The sequence below is a fragment of the Anas acuta genome, chromosome 13, assembly GCF_963932015.1.
Source record: "Anas acuta chromosome 13, bAnaAcu1.1, whole genome shotgun sequence".
NCBI classification, from domain to species: Eukaryota; Metazoa; Chordata; class Aves; order Anseriformes; family Anatidae; genus Anas; species Anas acuta.
Window position 1 is genome coordinate 13,257,906 of NC_088991.1, and position 17,957 is coordinate 13,275,862.

The window sequence follows — 17,957 nt, forward strand, 5'->3', positions numbered from 1 at the left end:
TCTGGGGTAAAACAGCCTAATGGAAAACATCACCACTTTCCCTTGTTGTCCCCCTTAGAGCTCTCGCAAGTTCAGCAAATACAGAGACAGGTTTCCTTGCAGACTGCCTTTTATTAAGCTTAGCATATGCAAACACTACCAGTAACTCCTGAGCAGAGGGAAACAGGTTACAGTGTAGTAGCAGAGGGGCTCAAACCAGTAGCAGCTCACAAGACTCGTTTACTAAATATTAAAATGCTCGCAAGAAAAAAAAGAGCTGAAATGGGTGTTGAGAGACTATCTCGCAGAGGAACACCTGCCAAAGACTCAGGCTGCTCTGTCCACAGCAACCGTTGTTTGACTGCCCAGCTCTGAGCTCTTCCCAGATCCAGAGCACAGGAGGTGTTTGGTTGAAGGCGTGAGCACAAAGGGACTGTCCAAGGGAGGAGTGTGTCACCAGAATGACATATGACCTGGAACAGCTGATTTTGTTAACAAACTAGAAGTTGCATTCAATTTGCCTAACAGAAATTGTGCTAAAGCTACAGCAGAAACACAGAGTGGGTGTGAAGAGGAAGGCAGTGGAGCGGTTGGTGTTTTGTTGAGCACAGCACAAGTGCTGCCTCAGGCGGGAAGTGTTGATTCTGAGTTACCTCAGCCCCTAAAAAGGGAAAGCCTGAAAATGAGAGACCCAGTAAAAAAAAAAAAAAAAAAAAAAAAAAAAAGGCAGCTTTTATTACAGTCTGGTGATAGAAATATAGAGATAAGGATCTTGTACTGACAAGGCTGAAGACCCTGATATTGAAGACACAAGTGGTACTGTTCAGAAAAAGCAAAAACTTGTGTTCCCATGCAATGCAACTGCATGAGATTTGCTGCAAGACAATCGCTTTAGCATGAAGGCTGAGCGTGCTGGAGTGAACCCAACTGGACAAAGTGTCCAGCTGCCTGTTACCACAGATGTTTCTTTCCCCAGTCAGACCACAAAGACACACTCCTAGCTCAAAGACTGGGCTGCAGTTGCATAAAAGTCTGGTGTAAATGCCCCATGACACCGACTGCTGGCAGATACCAGCTCCCAGGCAGGCAAAGGTATTTGTGCTTATCCATTCGTAGTATGCCTTTGACTACAGGTCCACAGGACCAGATTTTTGCTGCATGGAGCAAGCACGTTCCTAAAATATCAGTTCTGATCTGCTGCACTTTATCCATGTTACAGGCCAAGAAAGTTGGTCACCCTGTGCTTTATCCCCTCGATCAGTACCACAGGGCAGTGGCAGGGACCTGCTGCACCAGGAGAGGGACAGAGGGCTGGGTTAAAGCCTGGATCAGGTTGTCACTGGGGGTGCACATGACTGACTGATGTCACAGTTCAGTCTACAAAGAGCGTGACAGGAAGAAAAAATGTAGGGCTTGAAAGCAAAGAGTGCAGAGAGGGGAAACAACTTCCCAGGGCAGCAGCAGAAGCAGCTGCAAGGCAGCAGAGGCAGCCGTACCAACACTGCAGTGCTCTATCCAGCCATCTGTTCCGACAGCACTAACAGGACAGCGCTTTGAAAGTCACAACCAGGCACCACTGGGTCAGTCACACAGTCAGTGCTGAAGCACCTCCATGGCCAGCTCCAGAAGTCTGCCTCATACCGCTGCAAAGGGATGAAACAGAATGAAAAGGGTGTGGATCAGGCCCAGGGTGCATCCCCTTTTGGTGTCTTTGCTTCTGCACACACGTCTCAAAGTAACTGAATCTGAGCATTGACTGAAATGGCTCTCTGTATCAATGCCAGAACCCAGCTCTATCCACCTCCAAGCTGACTTCTACTTGGTCTTCAACAGAGACATAGGCAAAACCATCCCAGAGAGCTTCCAACACCGTTCAGCCAAAGCCAACAGTGAAGGTGAATTTGGACCTTTAAAAGTTGAAATTTTACTACAAAGCCTTCCTACTTGCCACCTGTGTGATCTCCCCAAGGTTCCTCTAAGAGGAGTATAACGTACAGAGTAAACACTCTCCTCTGTGTCCTTGCCTGACTTGTTTTTAAGTGCTGCGTGAAGCACTCTGTTTAAAACTGCATCATGGGCATCAAACATTCATGTGATTCTCAGCTTTGCATGGATGGTTAACAGCAACATCAGAGAGCAACCAGAGACTTCAGAGAAATAGGCTCACGCTAGCAACCATCAATTCACACCTAGTAGGCTTCTGTGAGCAGTGTGCAGCAGGCAACCCACCTGGGACACAGTTCCTCAAGCAGTGCCTTCTTTAAACAGGCATCATGAGGGTCCTGACTGTTGGTTCAACAGGAAGATTAGCACTCGCTGGGTATCAGCAGTGGTGCAAGAAGATCTGATGGTGAATGTTTAGATGCAAGCTCATACACAGACACATCTGATGCCATTTCAGGAACTGTGATGCAAAGCTGCTAAATTAAGTAGTTTTTACATAGTAGCTTTTCTGGGGGAAAATGCACTTTAAAATGTCTAGGCATTCAGCTATTGTTTGGAGCTATTAAATATACGGCTTCAAATCTTGTCTCTGGCAAGCATCCCAATTAAGCAGGCATACTGTTGATCAGCTTTCTGATCACATGGGATTTGTTCTGCTGCTGCATCTGATATAATGCTTTTTGCTTTGAAGAATTTCATGTGTAGCCAGAAGGAGGCCCCACCCTTCTCATTTAGAGAGAGAGGAAAAAAAAAATCTCAAAGCCTGCTTCCACTGGCAGCATCTTTGGGAAATCAAAGGCAGGTGAAAGAGCAGTCTCCTGTTTGTCCTGAAACTGGTGTGGAACAAGTTGGGCAGCAGGAATTACAACAAGAGCTCGTTTACTCTGAGCAAAGTGTGGGAAAGCAGGAAATGAACAGTCGTCGCAGAACAAATTTTTATTTTTCTTCTTTGCCCATGTCTCCCTCATGGCACAATTTAGAAAGCAGGCACCTTTCTCATCAAATAAGGTTACCTCTGAAATGAGAGCACTAACTAGACAAAGCAACAGATTCAGTCTCAGAGGCAATTTAAAAGGCAGCAGAGAAATTGTGGTAGAAGTGAACTGGACCTGCAAGATTGCAAAGTGGGAAGATGGGAACTTTCCAAAGAGGAAATCCCAAAGATATTTTGAATAGCCAGCCAAAGAGCATCCACTGTGAATTCCCCACAGAGGAAAACCCCAAACAGGAAAGGTTTGCTTTCGATACAGGGCTAGGAAACCAGTGCTACCATTTTGTGGGAGTTCAGGATTTCCTTCTCATGTACATGCACTTTGGTGAAAAGCGAACTCCACAAAAAGAGGTGCAAAAATCCGCAGCAGATTTGAGTTTAAGATCCAGAGAAACTAATGATTCTTCTTGTGGCCCATTTTCTTTTCTGCTTTACTTTTCCACCTTTGAAATTGGAAGAATTAACAGCATTTCCCTATCTTACATAGCAGGGTGAAGATAAAGCTGCTAGCACATGCAGGATGATCATGGAATAGCCTTCACAAGAAAGAAGGAATGTGCCATGCTGCAGAAATGCCTCAGTCCAGAGGCAGAGCGAAGCACAACATCATATCAAACTCCTATAGCAAACAGCACAACAGCCTCCAAGAAGGAAAAACACTCCCTTAATGTCTTATAAAGATAAACCAGCGATACCCAAACTTGTCAAAAGTGGGTGATGGATGCTGAGTCTGAAGCCCTATCTGTGCAGAGAAGCCAGGCACTGTAGATGGGACACCACAAGGCCAAGTGCAGGCTGATTTACAGACTCATATGTCTTCAGGCTAGAAGAGTTTGTCTTAGGGATCTAGTCAGACCTCCTGGGTGGCACAGCCCAAGGAGCCTCACCCAGCAACTGCACATCAAGTGCACACTGCCCCAGGAAAGACATTCAGCCATGACTTTAAATGGAAAATTCCTAATTAGGCTCACAGTTAAAAATGTGCAGCTTATTTATGTCAGCACTGAAGAGCTTCTTCAAGACCTTTGACATTTTCTTAAAGATAAACACAGTGACAGACTCAAACTCACCAGACGATTGTTGCCTCTTCCCAGATACACCAGCCAGCAGGCAGCACAAGCCACAAGCCATCCTCTCCCTGGCATTAACAGGGTTCTCCAGCCTGAAAACCTGCTTTAACTGGTAGTCCACAGCAGGGACAGCTAGTGAAGGCTTCATCAAACCACCTGCTCTGCAAACATCTACCTCCTACAGGCTTCCCTCCCTACCTAAAGAGAAGCAAAACTTTCCTGCTGTAGGTACAAAGCAGCATCACTGTGAAAAACCGTGACAGGTCTGTGACATGAACACAGTTCTCTGCTGGGGCAGCTGCAATGAAATTCATCTCACTCCCAGACATAAATACCTTACAGTCTGGGTGGGATTCACCTTCCATGTTTTTAGCCCTTGAGTGCAATGTACAGAAGAGAAGAATTCCAGCATCCTCACCCCTGTGCAGATCAGATATCCAAAACGTGACCCACTGGAATCAAGACACTCAATTTCTGCGATATACATGAATTAACTGGTCAAAAATCCAGCTAGCGCTACGATGCTTCCAGTTGATGCACAGGTACTTCGTTATCAGAGGAAAGGAGAGCCACACCTTGCAAGAATATGCAGAGGCAGCATCACAGAGCCCTGTGCTTACAGTATGTGACAACAGAGACTGGATGAGACCAACCCAAAGGCCAGGCTTGCTGTAGCTCTTCAGTCCTGCATTTGGATGCCCTCAGGCAGTACTCAACACCCACCCAGATGCTGCCTGAGTCAGAGCAGAAGTAAGATCTGCTTATTTGAGCTCAGGCACAGGGCTGAGGCCTCCAGAAGTAAACAGGCAACAAATCTGGGGACCAACGTGAACCCAATCCGCTGCTGTAACTTACAATTGGCTGTAGCTGCGCGCCCGGTAGCATGAACTGCATTTGCTGAGCAAACATGGCTGCGGCTGTCTTTTGCTGGATCAGGTTGTTGCGTCCATTTATTTCGAGTTGCGTTTTTAAGTGTGGGGGAGGGTGGAGATATTTGCAGTTCTCTCGGGTACACCGGCCCTGGAAAACATAATGAAACAGCATCTCAGTGCATGTAACACTCATGGCAGCCAGAGAAATTTAATTAAGGATTGTTTGGGTTACTGTAACAACACAATCATCCAGGCAGAGGCATTTTGGTACCTACTGTGCTACTTTTGTGATTTTCCTGTAGCAATGCAATACTTAGGTGAAGAAAAGAGCAACATGACTTCTGCTGCTGTAACACTTACTGAACACTGTCAAGCTAAATCCAAAAATGAAGCTTCCTGACATTAACACGATTGTTGTAAAAATAAAAATAAAACACAAACACCATTATTCTGAGAAGCTAGCAACAACAGCTATAGAAGCAGTATCAAAAATTCCCCATTTTCTTGCGATTCTTGTTTTTCCCCTCCCTTCCAACACCAGGCCACTTAATTGGCCCTGACAACCAGACAGCGAGAAACAAAACTGTCTCTACTGCTTCCCCAGCTGCTTTGGGTAAAACGTCAGACAACTTCTCCCTAAAAAGTACCTCTGATCTTCAGCACACATGTAGTCTGAGATTCTGGAGACTAGCGGTAACAGAAGTAATAATTAAAACAATTTCCCCTTTGTGCTTTCATTCATTAAAAGCCACAGTACTTTGTGTCACTGATTACTTTCCCCCCCCTAAATAAATAAAAGTACAAGTGAAACCTGTGGCTCCCAAAAAAGCAGAGTATCACTAATGATACAAATTACCTGAAATAAACTGAAAGAATCACTTTCAAAAACCATCTGTAAACAGTACCTTGCTTTAATAGTGTTTGCAAGTAGTCATATGAATCTTCAAATAAACATTTTTTTTTAATAAAATAACAAATAATAAATGCTAATAGTCCACTAACCACACAAAACTAGTGACAAATTTTAACATTAAGAATAAATAATTAGTGGTTTTTTTTCCTTTCTTAGTGTTTTTTTCCTTTCTCTATGTTTTTCCTCCTCAAAAGAGGCATACAGAATAATACAGACATTTTGCACAACTTATGCACAAGTTTTATAAATAAATTTTATGCAAAAATGTTTGTGTGTTTTTGGGTTTTGTATCTTTTTTTCTTTTTTTTTTTGGGGGGGGGGGGGGGAGGGAGGGGGAGGAGGGGAAGGATGGAGGAAGGGGACAGTAATTCTTGTGGCTATTCAGAGCCCAATAGAACAGGGCCAGACCTGAGGGACACAGAGCTGTTACATGACAGATAACTAATAATTGCTGCTGCAGACAGCAAAGGAATAGGAGCATCCATTACCCAGCCTGTGTCGCAGGCATTCTCTCCAAGGGCTGGACACTGAGTTCTCAGCCTCAATATAATTAAGCGTGCTTTCAAAAAAATACAAAAGGGCAAACGAGGTGATCTCCTGTCCCTGCCTGTTGGCAGGATCACACACAGCATAACCATAACCCCATAACCAGATCCACGTGTGTACCCTGCTATACACCACCAGACACAGGGCTCAGGCTTGTGGAAACCTCCCTGTGATGTCCCTTGCCTGAACTGAGATGCTCCCCTGGGGATTTTTAAGGCTTGTCTCTGCCAGTAGAAAAGTACAGGTGGAATCACTGCACAAAGCCAGTGCTCTGACACCCTGGAGAGGATGGGTTTATGGGTTTTAACCCTCTCAGCACACCAGAAGAAGCAGGCTGCTGCAAGCTCTAGGTGTGCTTTCTGCTGCCCCTTTCCTGGTAGGGACACAGACTTCATGGAGAAGAGGGCTGCAGAGTTGGTCTGCAGCGTGGAAGGGGCTGTACAATGGAGTGTCAGACTGGAGACAGACTCCTCTTATCTGCTCTGAGGGGACCAAGCAGTTAAACACAACTCCCAGCTCACCACTCTTATTTAGAGGCAAATAATTAAATGCAAGAAGTGATGGGCTAAACCTGCTGGGACAGGAAAAAAACACTCGCAAACTTCTCACTCTGCAAAGGCGGGCTTCTGACTGTGCCTTGCTCCTAGAGGAGGTGCTAAGTGTCTCCTGACAACCAAACCAAAAAAGAGGAGGCTTTATAATGCTATTGTTTTGGCTTCTCTGCAATCCAACAGCACCAGATCCCTAGCAGTGAGTTAATTGCTCACAGGCCCCGAGTACATGAATCTTCATCACCAGACACTTTCTTACATCTGCTTGAAGTGAGGGTAAAAAGGCACCACGCAGCTTGGTGCCCAGATAAGCCAGCACCACTGAAAGGTAAATAACTGCATTAAACCAGGAGGAGAAGGAGACTCGTTTGGAATTAGGGTGGCCTGGGTTGTCCTTCCTGCTTCCCAGACTGATCCTGCTCACCTTGCCTGCAGGCATGAGGAACAGCAAAAGCAACCACGTTGCTTCAAGGTGACGTTAGACACCATCTTGAATCTATTTTTCCAAACCAAGCTGTTTCTGTGATCTGTTTATGGTCTTCCCCTCCCTAACCCATGCGCATCGAAGAGCTCACAAAGAAGGTGGCATCTGTCCAGCTCCATAGGATCAGGTCCCTCCGCAGCCCTTCCCATCACCTGGAACCAGAGCCCAGTTCAGGCTCAGAGCACGCCTGCAGCATCCCACCTCCACAGCTTCTGCAGGGATGCAGACCCACTCAGAGCCGCGTGCTGTCAACGGCCAGGCAGCTGCTCTATTCTAAGCTACAGCCTTCAAGGGCTTACATATTAATCCTACAAATTCTTCCTGGTTGAAACTTGGCATAAGTACCTCGTGTTGGGAAAACACTAAATTTCTACCAAATTTGGAATAAATCTGGGAAGTTGCTTTCTCACTGCAGGAATGGAGAAGATAAAACAGCTACCATTTTTATAAATAATACTTACAGGACCTACTTCAGCTGGAAAAGGACTCTGCTATTCTAACTGAAACTTTGCATGTCACTGACACCAGGCGCCCCTGCTTGGTGTGAAGCTTTGTGCTTTTTTTTTTTTTTTCCCTTCAAAACAGAGTTTATTTGATTCCAGCTGGGGGGTTCTGAAAATAAAATGTTTCTGTTATCAGGAAAACATACAGCATGAGGTCTTGTCTGCAGACAGAGCTGTGAGCAGAAATCAGTGCCCAAAAGGAGGGCTACTGGTTTCAGTGAGGATTTGTGACACATATTTGCAAGGAACTAAGAGCTGCAGAGATGCTACTGCAGAGCAGAGGCTGTAAAGTGCAAGCACTGCTGTTGTTCAGGCCTTCTATGGCTCCAGGAAGGCTAAATGAATCACCATGGCATGCAAATTCAAAATCACACCTTCAACCTAGCTCCCACTTGTCATCATTTTAGTCCCAAGCATCATTAACTGCTGCATTTCACCATGACTGCTTAAAAGCCACAATTGAGAAGAGTTTCACTCTCCAACTCTGCTGTCGATTCTTCATCTGACGATGAATGTTAGGAACTGATGGTGTGACAGAGAGACAAAACATTTCTGTTCCTGGCAACCCCAGTTCAGACATCCAGCTATGAAAAAAAAAATTTTCAAAATTGCTCTAAAGCAATGGGCACTACTGAACATCCATACTGGTAGGGCTAATCTCTTCTTCTACACTTCTATCATAAAGTCTACAGTTCTCAGTGCTTCTCAGCAACACAAAAGCTTTTTAAGACTGATTTGAGCTCTACGAAAGCAGCCAGAAGGAAGAAGGAACTGACATTATTCACTTCTCAGTACCAGCTGAAACACAGCAGGGAAAACAACAGGGAACAGGTAGCAAATCTGCTGTGTGGATAGTGAGATGGGGACAAATAAGGACAACTCCATTTTATACCTGGGTTCGCCTAGGAAAATGGGAAGAGAAAATATAACAGGCTCCTAAGCTTCAGATGAATATTTTTACCTCTAAAAGGCACCGATTGTTTTGATGCAGTGAGCAGCTGCAGCTCCAGCGTATCGATGTTCAGCACAAGGGCACAAGATGGTCTCAGAGCCCTACACAGGAGCACCGAGCATCACACAGGGAAGCAACTGAACTGGATGGCTGTGTGCATTAGGAAAGGCACGGTGAGAGACTGACCCACGCCACTGAGCAGCGTGCTGAGCCTGCTGTAACCACTGCATCCATTGCGTTAGAATTGGTGGAGTTTGTTTTGGTGCTGTTATTTCAGCACGAGTACTGATTCCAGGCAACACACATTCCCACCCTTTCCCAGGGTGGCACATGAGCCTCCAGCCAGGGAATCACCACCCAGCAACAGACTCTGCTGCTGGCCTTGGAAACGTGCTAAATATAGCCATATTTTCTGGCTCCTCACAAAATGGAAGGAGTATGAAGGACCATATTCATCTGCTTCTTTGCCAACTAGAGCCAGGAGGGAAAAGCATATGGACTGCAATTCCCCAGGCTTAAAAAATGGATATTAAAAATAAATCATTAAAGCATTTTATGAGAGTATCTTCTCCCCCTTCTTCCCACATACTCCCCCACCCTTACAGTAGGCTGCTGGCATGTGACTGACTCTGTGTTGCCAACTGAAGTCATGCTGTGATGGCGCATACTGTAAATGGCTGGCATCTGACACGAGCTAACGCGACAGCAGCTTGCAGTGTAGGTAACAAAGCCAGCTGTTTTGAGTGTAGCACTGATGGCAACACACTTAAATCCAGTCAGAATACCTGTATTACACCTGCCTCATTGGACTCTGCTGGGCTGCATCTGGTCATCTGCATCCTAGCTTGGATAGATGCGGCTATGAGCACACTGCACACCCGCACATGGCTGGGTGAGCCAACCCCAAGCATGCTGCAAAAATTCTCCCCTTACGGGCTGCTGAAGTGAGCCAAACCATGCTACAAAAACAAAACCTTCAGTATAAACCAAAGGCTGTGCTCACATTTGCACCACACTGCTAGGAAGTTTGTTACACACTTTAATTCAGGATGCCAGTGAGGGGTTCCAGAGCAGACGCATTTCTGGTTTTAATGACTGTGCTGTACGTCCTGTCAATCACCAGCAGTTCTCATGTGAAAATCTTTAAGCTAATGTTGCTTTTTCACACACTAGAGGCTGCAGCGGTCTTGGGCCCTGACTGTGCTGTCTTCTCCACAGACACTGGTGACACGTGCAATGACTGACAGGAAAAGGAATGAAAAGAGACCAGGCAGGAAAGGATTTCCATGTTTTGCACAAAACCAGGCACCAAAACACAGCTTGTCTACATAACTCTTCCTTGCATGAAACAGCAGATTTTCCCCCCCTCAGAGGAACTCTGTGGGGAGGCACAGTCATAGATGCGTTGGCCCTGCTTACTCAGTGCCTCTTGCTCCAGCTCTGCGGCACGAAGCGCTCTGCTTTCACCCACTCAGCACATGCAGAGGCCTTCTCCTAGCTGGGGGGGATCCTCACTCCTGCCAGAGCCCAGCACAGCATTCACGTGCTGGATGTGCACCACATCCTTGGCCACCGTGGTTTTTGTAACTACATCTGGAGGGCAGACACAGACCAGGCAGCAGACGTAGCCACAACACATGAATTAGCGTGTGATGGGGGGAACCAGCAACAGGGGAGCTCCGTACTTCGTCCCCTGTGCCCATGCTATGAGCATGTGAGGAGCTGCATGTGCTGCCCTGGGTCTAACCCTATTGCTATCTGCTCTTGAAGATGACAGAGACACTGACAGGCAGACTTGGCACCTGGTCCAAGCTCAAAGTCTTTTGGTAACCCTGTAAGGACTCACAGCTTCAAAGTTACCTTCCCAGGAATGCAAATGTTCGGGGAGTTGGGAACACTGTCCACCCACTCCCCTAACTCAAGTGTTTCATGTTCCCTACAGTTTGTCCCTAAGCAGTTTGTTCCACGGATGAACAACTAGCATGCCTACTGCACCGTGTGGCTCGTGTTGCTGTCTCCGATGCTGTGCCACATTCCTCTTCCCACACAAGTACAGGGTTGTGCTGGAGGAAGAAGGCTGTCCATCTCCCTGCTGGAGCAAAATGCCTAGCAAACATCAAATAGCATGGAAATGGCAACTGGAAAACAAAGGAAGCTGGGGCAGACAAGGCAGCCTGATCATTAGCAAGTGCTATGTCTCACGGATTGGTGTTCATGCAGCCAAGCTGTCACTCGCTGCAGTTCAAAGACTAGTTCTCTACATACCTTATCTGCAATTCCTTTCTACGGACTAATGAAATGTTGAAGTTACGCTGCCGACTGAGTCAGTGGGAAGTACAATCTTATAGCCTCCCTTGAACATTGACCAAAGCACAGTACATCAGATAGCTTCTCCTTAATTGCAATGCTTTTTTCCTTGTAGTGTTAGAGCAGCTGACTTTCAGAAAGAGGTTTTAGAATATGATTATGTACAAAGCCCTGCTCCTCACAAACGTGTTCTCATTGTTCTCAGTGGCTGTTGGCCCACTTACAAGGATTTTAACAAGCCGGTCTAGAAGGACCTGGATAAGTGAGAGACCATCCTTAGGCCAACACAGATCAACTCCACCTATTCTCCCCATTTTTAGTATTTCCCAGGCAAGGAACTCCAACACATCACTCTCCCTGCAGCTACAAAGCTACTCCTGATTCCCAAATGCAGTTTTGCACCTCCTGCAACTGAAGTCCCAAACTCCTTGTTTCACCCCAGAGGGCCAGAACAGCAATTATTCCTTTCCTGTTTGAGAAAGTGCCATACTCAAAGACTGCAGTCACATCTATCTCCATCCTCAAACCTCTCTTCTCTAGACTATGCAAACCACACTCTTTCAACTCTGAACGTGGTCTCTAAACCTTTCATTAGGAGCAGCTTTCTCCAGTCACCCTGCACCCCTGCTGATGTGTGTGCATTCACAGGGTACAGATCTCCAGAAAACCCCTTACCATTGCTGTGGAGATTGGACTTTTTTTTTTCCCCTACCTGCCCTGCAGATGATGTTGCTGTTTATACATCCTAATATGACATTTTCTTTGCTTGTAGCAGCATAACATTTTTGGTTGACTCTCAACAAGCTTCCATCAAGCAGTTGATTACTTACTTCTCATTTCACACTGCTTTTATTGAACTTACACCTTTTTTCTAGATGATTTTTCCAACTTGTCAAGATTATCTGCAACTCTAGACCTGGTTCTCTGAAGTGCCTGTAGTTCCTCCCAGCTCAGAACACCCTACAAATTTAACAAACATGATCTCTATTCCATCATTCAAATCATCAGGAAAAAAAAATAAAAAACAAATAAACTGAACAGTCTTGCCAAGCACATTCTTCTAGGCTGCTACTGAACTCTTAGCAGTCTTCCAAGCAGTTACAGGTTGTCGCACAGAAGTTTCTCCTATGCTTTATTCCCTGTCTTACCTGGAAACTGATTTGTGCCATATCACAAAGACTCCCAAATCAAATGCCAGTGCTCCATCTCCATGTCTCTAAAATAACCTGTCCCAAAGGATTTCAAATTCTACTGCTTCCTCCGCTCCTCTCTCGCCATCCTTGTTAGATGCTAGAGAGCTAGTGGTCTGCACCCGTCCTGGGACAGGACTATTTGCAATCAAGCATGCATTTGTACATAATGTTTCATACAAAGGAACTGTTGGTCTGAAGTTACTTGCAACGGTCTAATAAAAAACTACAGCAAATCTGTGGGTTGTTTTTTTTTTTTTTTTTCTTCAGGTGCTGGTTTAACCTGACATTTTTCAAATGCAGGTGTAAGACCCACTTACCTCTCAGTAGCCCACAGACTACTGTTAAGACATAGATCCCTGCTGAGAACAGTTCATAGCTGAAAAAGCATAACGTTATCTTCTAGTGAGAATTACCAGATGGCTGATCAGCCTTGAACAGAGGGGGAGCAACACAAATTTCCTACTGTTCAGAAGTATCAAAATATATGCATAAAAATGCTAGTTACAGCTGATCTGGTAACTTCCAGTTGCAGATAATACAGCTCTTGTGAAATGCATGGTCTAGCTAAGAACGAGTACAGTTCATGAATATGTGATTTGCTGGAGATACATTTCAAACAACCCATAAAAATCACAAAACCACAGCTTTGCAACATCTGTAGGATGAGCTTTGCCTCACTTCTTTGAACTTCTCACCTTCTGTATCCAAAGAGCCACCTCCCTGAGCCTGAGCAGACAGATGAGAAGAAAAGTGCTGAAAATACCCCAAACGCTCTTTCATCCTAAGTCAGCTCCCCCTGCAGTAGCTAGACAAACCTCTTCAGATTTTGTTGGGAGCAAACAGAGCAAAGCCAAATGCTTTTCAAGTTCCTACTATCATATAGCTCAGAAGAGTGCTACAAACAAGAAAAATGATTCCACGCATCACCATGTAATTCACTTAATTGGCCTCATGTCAGGGACAGAAGCAATCCCCCCCTCTCAGGGCTGGTGCCAAGGCGTCTAACCACGCTGCAGCTTCTGCTCCGATGAAATGATGCTCTCTGCTGCAGCAGCCGCTTGTCAGTTCAGACGCAGGCTGCTCAAACAAAGAAGGTCATGTCTTTTGTCAGGGAACAGAGGGCAAGTCAGATGTACCTTTCACCCTCCCCCCAATCTTATTTCCTGGCAGAAAGAGACACGCTGCCATTTCCTACACACTGCTTGAAGAGGTGCTTCCTACAGAGGAGTAGAAACTCTCAAGTTGCCTCAGACATCCACAAACTTCAGGGGAAAAACTGCCTCTGTTACAAGCTCCCAGCGCTACCAAGGCTTGTCACTGAAATAGCAAAGGAATTTCCATTGGCTTCAATGAGCGCCAGGTCAAGCCCTCTCTGAGCAAGCCTAGATGTGATTTTGACTGAAGCGAGTGAACTCTGATGTTTTGCATGATTTCATATGAAAGCAGGTGACATCTGGCAGCTCCAAAGAGTTTGGGCCTTTTTGAAATGAAAGCTCAAAGCAAAGCCCAGTGGTATGTGCAAGCACAGGGCAGCTAGCAAGCTCTAAGAGTGAACCAAGGAGCCACATCATGCTCACCCCAGGGAAGAGATGCTGGTACATTCTCCAGTCCTGCTCTACCTTGTTCTCTCCCTACAGCTGTGGGCAGAGCTCTGGGAAGCCAACCAGGAGGTAAGCAAGGATTTGGGCTTCAAAAAAATTCTGTTCCTCTGCAGCCTTTAAAAAGGCAGATGGGGCAAATGTAGTCACTTCAGTCCAGTGAGGCTTTTTACATCCAGTAAATTAGAAAAATGCAGAAGGAATGGGACGCTGAGACAAAAATCCCTGGCTCCAGCACATTGGCACCATTCATCAGTCTCCCTGTCTGACCCTTGTGACTGCTTTGCTAGAATATTTTTGCTTTGCAGGGAGGTGGAAGGAAGGCCAGGAGGAAGCAAAACGTCAGCATAATTTTTGCAAGTACATTTGAGTCCAGACAAAAGCCATCAACAGCCTGCTGAGGGGACTGCTCATCTAACAGTGCTGGAGACCTGTACCTCCATCTCTCTGTCATTCAGGCCTTTGCCCATGAAAGCCCAAACCAAAGCTGAAGAGACCATGTTCCTGCACACCCCTGCCTTGGGGAAATATACTGTGCTGGAGCCCTTGGGTTGAAGACAGACGAGCAGGGTATTCAGAAGCTGAGACAAGGTACTAACCAACAGCTGCACTGATTACCCAGGAAGGAGTTTTCATCTAAAACTCATTATTTCCCCCTTTGTGGCTTTTTCAGGCCACACAGCACCCCAGGCAAGCTCAGGGGACCTGATACCGTGACCACTTCTCCATCCCAAGACACGGAAGCAAGTTGCCCTTCCAACCTGCCACAAACCCAAGCTGATGGGCCTTTGGTTGTGCACCTGTCCTACAGTTTGACAGGCCTTCATCAGCAGGCTTTGTGTGACAAACAGCAGCACTTTGCTTATACAGGGGACATGCTTCCCATCATGGGACAGGAACAGTTCAGCTACTAAGCAATTTCACCAGTACTTTTGAAGCTAAGCACAACTTTTGTTTTTGGTGAGTGAAATAGCGTTGAAGTAGACATCAGAAGCAAAATGCTGGAAACAGATGCACAGTGTGGACAAATACCATTGCAGACACTGGTCCTTTCAAATGGAATGCACAAAGCTATAAAGCACTTGGGCCAGGGGTTTCTCAACATCAGAGGCTTTCTGCTGGGATACAAACCTGCTTATCTAGGACTCTCTTAAAAAGTCTGCAGCCTAAAAACGTTTGTGAAGCTTGGTTTTGTCACATAGCTCGTAACAGAACACAAGAGAAAAACAAAGCCAACACCGCAACGTTTCTACATCGGTGTACCCTTTTTGGTATCACCTTAACCAGTGACAACCGTAACTGCTACCAATTCTGCAGGCAAATCCTGCTCCACACAGACAGGATGGCTTGTTAGCATGGAGCTCGTGTATTTATACAAGTACCATCACCCTGGCAATTTTTTAAAAATTTTAATTAGAAACAAGGGTGACATGCCTCTGCTGTATTCTGGTGGACTCCAAGTAGCCACAGGCACCAGCTTAGTCTCCCCACTCCTCATTCACCTGGCAATTAGGAAAGCTGAGAGCTGCTGTGAGTGAAATTTACTTTTGCACATTGCTGAATACAGCAATGTTCTGCTGAATTTCCCCAGGACAGCACAAAGAGGTCATGGCTGTCCTGCTTTCATGTAGGATTTTCATTCCAAGCTGTTTGTTATACTTGAAGTTCTTACAAACTCAGAACAGTTATTTTGTTGGGGAAAAGCCCTGTAGCTCCTTCATTATATTTTTACAACTTGACAACTCTTTCCAGCTCTGTTCTCCTGCCAAGCTCTCTTCATTCAGGCCAATGGCATGCTCTGCTATGCTCAATGAAAAACGTGTATTGATTTTACGTTTTTTGTTTTGTGGAACATTTTTGCTTGCTCCAAGCAATGGACAGTGTTTACCAAGTCCAAAACATATATATTGAAAGAGTACAGCACTGTCAAAGCATATTTTTTTTTATGAACTGCAGAGCCAAAGAGCAGGAAAACATATTTATGTGAGAGATTACTACTTGTGTTGAACAGCAATCTCATTTCACAAAAGAGGAAAAAAGTGGTGTTTTTTTTTGTTTTTTTTTTTAAACACTTATCCGGCAATACATTTTGATCAAGTTATGTTTTGTTCACAATCCGTTAACAGCACATACTTGAAATGAGGTTAAAACAGAACGGAAGAGTCATCAAGTTTGGAGTTCTGAACTCATCATTTGATCATATCTAACGTCTTCAAAGTATTCTGATATGCTCCCAGGTTCAGGAATGTTGAAAGCATAGTGAAATATTTCTTTAATACAGTATCAAATACAAGTTTTCTCCAAGTGCAACAAGCTTTTATAGACATCCCTAGCCTTAGAACTGTTCAAGCAACTGATCAATAACAATTATGAAAGCATGCATTTAGTGCCCTGTAAAGAGAGCAAGTTTAAAAGCTTGTTTAGCCCTAGGATCACTGCATGTATTTAGAGTAGGACATAAAGCAGGTGACATCCTCCAGTGTTAATATTCCTAGGGGTGAATGTTTCTGTGTGGAGATATTCTTAAGTAAAGAAATTGATTCTACCTGGAAGATAGAAACACTGGCATTTCATTGATTTTTTTTCTGTAATAATTAAAAAAAACCTATGCCAGTCTCAAACAATATTGCACAAATACAGTACTAAAATCAACAATAACAAAAAAAAAAAACACAAAAAATATTCTTTAATATGTTTTACACCTTTTGTCAGTGTTGCTCCAGATTGCTATTACACCAGGCCAGCTTTTGACAATACGAGGTGTAGTTTGTCTTGCTCCTTAAACCACTTTTTCATTGCAAATCCCATAATCCAATTCTACAACTTTCACTGGCTGATTGAATCTGTCAAGGTCATATGGAAAGTTGATGCTTCTGACCTTCCTCTACCTACAGTCTGTTGAATATTACAATTGAAGCAGGCAAACCACACGTAGACAGACCCAAGCAAAGTACATTAAAGCCCAGGAGAATAAATGTTAAAGCACTGTGTTCATGAATACAAATATCAGACGTGTGACCACCTCTGGCTGCCTCACTCCTTGAGTTTACACAAGGGAAAAGACAAACAAGGAAGCACAGACTGTTAACTAAGAGTCCAAACCCCAAACCCTCTCTCCTGTCCTATGGAGGGCAAAGTGATGCTCAGAAAGCCTCATTCTCCCTGTGCTTTGGAGATAATTAAAAACAAAACACAAAACACAGAAAATGAACCTGCAAATAAAAACTTCTCCCCCCCCGATTTTTAGAACTTGGCAGGAAATAACATCTTACCATCTGAGAATTAGCCCAATTTTTGTTCGTGTTGTTGCTTCACTCTGAAAGCAACAGCTTAATGGGCATAAACAGATTCCTGTTTTTCAAAAAATAATGAAAAAGTTAAAAAAAAAAAATTATTTCCATCTGGGCTGACAATTAACAGGGAGAATCCTCAGTCTAGAAAAATAACTTGGCAGGATGTTTTTCAGCCTCAGCTACTAAGGGGCTGCCATGGAGTAACACAGCTGCACCGTTGTGCCAGCAGCTCTCTGGGCAGGGAAAGATGCTGGCTGGGCTCTCCTAGCTCCAGCTATCAGAGGGGGGCACACCACAGAAGTGCCAACCTCAGCTTTTCACCCTTCTGCTGGTGACACCAACAGACGTCCGAACAGCACAGGATGGCCCCTCTGTCCATTACCTTAACCCACTGAAGAAGGTGACTACAGGCAGACACAGCAGAGGGTGACGTCCTCAGCTGCCACCGTAGGATCTGCTCCCAGATATTCACTTAGCATTCACCTCATAGCTGATGAGCTCAGGTTTCCTGGCAGCTACGCTCCCGGGTGTCAGCTACAGCTGGAGACCATCCACCACCTCCCACAGGCCTTTGAGACTGGTGCAAAGAAAGCACCTTCAGGAGAGCTCCTCCAGCCTGCTAAGCGCAATGGGAAAGACCGCACACCTTAAACAGGTCTGAGCTTCCAAGGGGGGCATCCAGGCCAAGTGCCATTGAATCACAGGCCTCCTCTATCTAGGAGGCAGCAAGGCTTGAAAAGAAATGAAGTGAGGAAAAACAT

General features: G+C 45.1%; 1 protein-coding gene across 9 annotated transcripts in view; it reads right to left on the minus strand.

Annotated features, from left to right (window-relative positions):
* MBNL3 (muscleblind like splicing regulator 3) overlaps nucleotides 1-17,957 on the minus strand; it is a 98,812-nt gene that overhangs the window by 31,212 nt on the left and 49,643 nt on the right. For all 9 annotated transcript variants that reach the window (XR_011101202.1, XR_011101201.1, XM_068697434.1 and 6 more), the window contains one exon: nucleotides 4,840-5,004. Coding sequence is in view for 7 of the 9 variants with exons in the window: in XM_068697434.1 (XP_068553535.1) it covers nucleotides 4,840-5,004 (165 nt within the window). In the remaining 2 variants the exon portion in view is untranslated. The remainder of the gene's footprint in view (nucleotides 1-4,839; nucleotides 5,005-17,957) is intronic.